We start from the raw sequence: 5,660 nt of genomic DNA, 5'->3' as shown, positions 1-5,660 counted from the left end.
TATATATATATATATATATATATATATATGTTAATATATATGCATATTCTTATATGTTTTTGCTTTGATATGTATATTTTTGTATATGTACATCTGGTATGTGGTTGCACAATTGACTTAGAACTACAATGCAAAGCAGACTTTGTATTGAAAATCTGCTCAAACTATACTTGTGGTTTCTTGTAAGAGATTGGGATAGTGTTAAGACAGTGCAATATGGTGAAGAGAGTCAGAACGTAATAATGAAGGTAAGTGTTATGAAATAATTAGGTAAAGGTAAAGCCCGCCTTCAGTCATGAATGACCATGGGATTACTCCTAGAATGTTACTCTCCAAGGCACAAGTCCGGGCAAGATTGTTTATGGAAGACCAAAAGTTGCCCATGCATACCAGTCTTCCCTCTCCATGCCACCGATGTTATCCAAGGGAAAGGCAAAGGCTGATACAGCTTGGTACCAGTGACGTTGTAACTCATATCTATAGCTCAGTAAACTGGAGCAACGTGAAATAAAGTGTCTTGTTCAAGAACACAACACGGAATGGTCTGGAAATCCAATTCACTACCTCATGATTGTGCCATTATATGGTAGTAAAACATTTAATGGAGATGTGGATTTATGACTTTATAGATGCCTGGTAGAATGAGGGACATGGAATAAATGCTAACTGGAAGAAAAATTGGTTGTCATACTTTCTATTTGTAGGAATCAGAAACAGCAGCCAGAAATATGCTAGTAAAGCTCACACGAGCAGCTGGAAGAAGGTAAGTTTTACTGTCTATTACTTAAATATTGAAGCTATCTGTTTCAGAGTTTCATTAATTAACTAAATAAGCTGATCATTTAAATATATCTCTTATAGTTATATAAATGAAAACTTTAAGTAGAGTGGCTGGGTGTGAGGCAGTGTGTTAGACCACTTTCTAGTGGTTAGACCCAGTGGGTGGACAGGCAGGCAGGCAGGTAGGCAGTACACTATACTACACTACACTACACTATGGAGTGGTTGGTGCTAGGAAAGGCATCTAGCTATACAAGAACAGACAATGGTGCCTGGTGTAGTCCCTGGCCTTACCAGTTCCAGTCAAACCATCCAACCCATGCCAGCATGGAAGAGGGATGGTAAATGATGATGATATAACAGGCTTTTTTCAGTTTCTGTCCACCAAATCCACTCTTTGGCTTTGTTTGGCCTAGGGCTGCCCAAGGTTCCACACTGTGGGACTTGAACCCATAACCATGTGGTGGGAAGCAAACTTCTTATCATACAATCATACCTGTGCCCATGGGTTGCAAAATAAATTTCTTAACCACACAGCTGTACCTGTGTAATATACTGGACACAATTAAGATGATGAATTTTTTATCTTGTTTCATTCATTAGACTGCAGCCATGCTGGGGGCACCGTCTTGGAGAATTTTGGTTGAATTAATTGGCCCCTAGTTCTTAAGTGCAAACCATTAAGTTATGGGGATGTAAACACACCAACAGCAGTTGTCAAGCAGTGGTGAGGGACAAACACACACACTCACACACATATATATGATGAGCTTCTTTCAGTTTCCATCTACCAAATCCACTAATAAGGCTTTGGTTGGCATGAAGCTATAGTAGAAGACACTTACCCCAGGTGCCACACAATGAAACTGAATCTGGAGCCATGTGGTTGGGAAACAAACTTCTTACTGCACAGCCACACCTGCGCCTATGTCTATTGAGAAAATTTATTCAAAATTTGATCAAAGGCCTTCCATTTGGGACCATGTAGATACATAGTGTATCTAGGCTAAATACACCTCGAGACGTGTATAGTGTAATATTAGGGATATTTGGCTGCCGTTTCTAGCAGATCAAGTAATCATGGAGAAGCCCTCTTATTGTGCTTACTTTTGAAGATAGGTAACTCTTTTCAAAAGCCTTTCCCTTTTGAAACGGCTTTTGCGTTTATATAGCAATCATTGAACCAGGAGGAAAATTCTATGGGGAAGCTGTTCAATCTGTAAATCTGTGGCTGTTTGTGATAAAATAATGAGTCACATTTTGTAAAAAATATAATGGCAGATTAAAAGTTTTGTAATTTTTTTCTTTTTCTTTACAATCAATTAGGACTGATTAATGTGTTCATTTTCTAGGACTCCAAGTTTAAATGAAAAGGGCTGGATTTCTTTACATGCCAACGTCATGCACTTACAAGAGAAGCTTTTCAACCAGATCAGCGTTGCTGAAACATTGGAGGTAGATTTTCTTTACTTTTTTTTTTATCAATTTGTCATTATTATAAATTTTGGTTTTAAGATAGAATAAAAAAAAAAAGCAAAACAAACCAAAGACTTTGAAGAGAGAATGTGGTTATATTTGTCCTACTGTTAGTACTTTGGAATAAAAAAAATATATAGAGGACATATCAGTGACAAAATAGGTGTAAGTTACTGTACTTTAATAGGAAATTGGGTATGTTCTTTTTCATTGAGCAATGAGATGAAAATATATTTGCCTATATGGGAAGAATAGCTGTTGTATTATCAAAATATCAGTGACATGGAATTTGAAATACTGATCCTCTTCCTCATCTGTGTCTACCACTGCCACCACCACCATATAAGTCTGCCTTCCATGCTGACATAGGTAGGATGGTTCAACAGGATCTGACAAATCTACTTCAGCAGGATTTTCTACAGCTGGATGCCCTTCTTAATGCCAATGTTTTGAATGTAGTAGTGGGTCCTTTTTTTTTTTGTCATGGTACCAGCACAGGTGAGGTTACCAGGTAACTCATCAGACAAAAACATCCCCACAACTGAGTGTGGGTGTAGTAGAGATGAAGGTGGTTTTATCTCCAGTGTTTAGATGTTAAAGTATGATAGAGGGACAAGACCATGCCTTGCTGTAGAGAAGATACATGACTACGTCACATTCTAAAAAGATGGGTAGGAGTAGCTGGAAAGAGACAAGATGATGCTGATGAAGAAGCAAAAACTCCTGAAATATTGCCTATACACCTGTTACGCATTTGTTTCATCTTCTGTCCTGTTGTTTGTTTATATCTGGTGTCTCGGATACAAAATGTAACAAAATCAGTGCTGGCTATAATTTCTATAGAAAATCTGTAGAGATGACCTTAATATGTGATATAAGTTTAGGGGTAAAGTGATATGAAATAGAAGTAGCTCAAGAGGGAGGAAGTGGTAAGTAATGGTACAGAAAGGGTGGAGAACAGCAGAGTAATACATCTGTAGAGAGATGAGAAATAGGGAGATGATGTGTAGGTAGTGGTATGCAAAGAAGGAGTATGGGGGAGAGGTAGAGAGAGAGATTAGAGGTACATAAGTGCAAATATAGTAAGTGGCAAATATAGGAAGGAATGCAGTAAGCGGCAGGTATGTGTAGGTGGAAATAAAACTATTAAAAAAAGAAGTTTTGGTTTATTTCATTTTTTTGTGAAAAAATTTTATATAATGAATTGAATGAGCGTTCGGAGTATATAAATGCACAGTGTCATTTGGTAATACTACATATATTGTATAGATTTATGTTGTGTACACCATTTATTATAATGTTTATGAGAATGTTTTATGATGCACTATATCTCTCTTGGCAGATCTTTGTTGCAAGTCTATTATGCTCCAGCAATTTGGACACCATCAGTTTGGCTAAAAACTACATTGCAAGAAAACATGGTGATTCCAGATCATCACAACAGAGTGATGGCTTTATAAAGGTACCATTTAAGAGAACTGTAAAGTTAGTCCTGTCAGCATCTCAGGAATACTTCAATTCGGCTTTAGACTTATCGCATTTTTCAATGGAAATGGCTCAGTAAGTACGGACATATTTTTTCTGTTAAGATTATGCAAAAATACAATTTATTTTATACTAGCAGCTAAGCCCAGTTTCACCCGATCTGTTTGGATGATGTGACTGTGATTGTTTTCAATTGGGCATAATCTATAACAGTGTTTCGCAACCTTATCATTACCGGGTCCCCTGTTTCGATTGGAGCCTCCAACTGTATGAAAATTTCCTGACTCACCCCCTTGTCAGAAAACAGCTTCAGGAGTTGTGAAGAACGAATTTGTACGTAGTCTGTTTGTGAGAGGTATTCTTTTGGACCTCTGTCTAATCATTAAAACATTGAGCGATCTTTTGATATGGGAACACACGACTGTCACTTACAAACCACTTATAAACCACGTGTGTTTATTTACAGTTTTGAAGATGATCGTCGGTTTCCTTAAAAAATTAAAATTTTTTTTGATATGGGGTTGGGGGGAAAGGGGATCATTTGAAGTCTGCGTGAAAGCGAAAGAGACAGAGAGAGCGTGATTGTATGAGTTTTTTTGAAAGTTCTTTTGAAGTTGGTGTGAAGCGGAAGAATTGGTGTGTGTGCGCGTGTGTGTGTGTGTGTTTGATGGGGTGTGCGAGGCAGAATGTGTAGTGTGTATGTGAATTGCTTTTGTTAGTGTGTGTGAAGAGACAGAGAGAGTAATGTTGCTGGTGTGTGTGTATGTGAGAGAGAAAGAAAGCGAGAAAGAGAGAGATAACTGGAATTTTTTATTCAATTTTTGTAGTGAGTGAATGTGTGAGTGATTGACAGAGAAAAAGCAGGAGAGAGAGAAAGGTTATGTATATATGTATGAATGGCTTCAGTGACCCCCCTACACGCATGCACGCAGGTTATGTATGTATGTATGTATATATGTATGTATACATAGATGTATGTATCTATGCATGGCTGAGGGAGAGTTAGCTGAAATTTTATTCACTTTTTATAGTGAGTGAATGTGTGAGTGATGATAGAAAAGGAGAGAAAGAAGTTATGTATGTATGTATGGCTTTGACTGACTCATCCTGTACTCCCCTTGTTGCTAGCAAAATGGTATATGCGGGCTGTGTGAGTAACTGGTTGTTTAAAAGGCGGAAAGTTTTAATTGATTTTCTCGGTAACTATGGGGGCTAGGAAAAAACTACAAACCGCATTCCAATCTATGCACCCGTCTCCACATATGTGCCATTTTTCATGTGAATCCACCCAGCCGTTTAGCTGTGAACCTCAAGACAAGAAAGAATACAAGATTGCCCATGTCCAATTTATATTATAGATAATAATGAGTAATTAATGCTGTTTAATTAGGTTCTTACTGTCCAGTGTATGTGGTTAGCTTTTATCTTTTACTCAGACTACGCTCATGCTGGCACACTCAACTGCAGTACTTATTTTTTAAAGTCTGGTGCTTATTCTATCAATCTTTCTTGTCAAATTGCTAAGTCACAGGGACATAAACCAATACCAGTTGTCAATCTACTTACAAAGCTTTGATTGGCCCGGAGCTATAACAGAAGACACTTGCCCAAAGATCCACACAGAGGAACTGAATCTGAAATGATGTGGTTGGGAAGCAGCACATATGTGTGTGTGTGTGTGTGTTATACATGTCTCTTATACGTTTGGAGAACACATGCAACACGCACACACACACACACACACACACACACACACACAGTCGGGCGGTACTGGCAACGGCCACGCTCAAAATGGTGTATTTTATGTGCCACCCGCACAAGAGCCAGTCCAGGGACACTGGCAACGATCTCGCTCGAAAGTCCTTACACATGCCGCGGGCACAAGTGCCAGAAAGGCGACGCTGGGTACAGGTGCCATC

At 38.4% G+C, this 5,660-nt stretch overlaps 1 protein-coding gene across 1 annotated transcript in view; it reads left to right on the top strand.

The window, feature by feature from the left end:
• Positions 1-5,660, top strand: part of LOC106878217 (NBAS subunit of NRZ tethering complex) — a 132,994-nt gene that overhangs the window by 70,876 nt on the left and 56,458 nt on the right. Inside the window, exons 32-34 of the mRNA XM_014927365.2 lie at positions 705-763; positions 2,133-2,235; positions 3,599-3,816. Coding sequence (XP_014782851.1) covers positions 705-763; positions 2,133-2,235; positions 3,599-3,816 — 380 coding nt within the window. The remainder of the gene's footprint in view (positions 1-704; positions 764-2,132; positions 2,236-3,598; positions 3,817-5,660) is intronic.

The sequence above is a fragment of the Octopus bimaculoides genome, chromosome 15 (assembly GCF_001194135.2).
Source record: "Octopus bimaculoides isolate UCB-OBI-ISO-001 chromosome 15, ASM119413v2, whole genome shotgun sequence".
Taxonomy (NCBI): Eukaryota; Metazoa; Mollusca; class Cephalopoda; order Octopoda; family Octopodidae; genus Octopus; species Octopus bimaculoides.
This window is presented reverse-complemented; position numbering and strand designations above follow the sequence as displayed.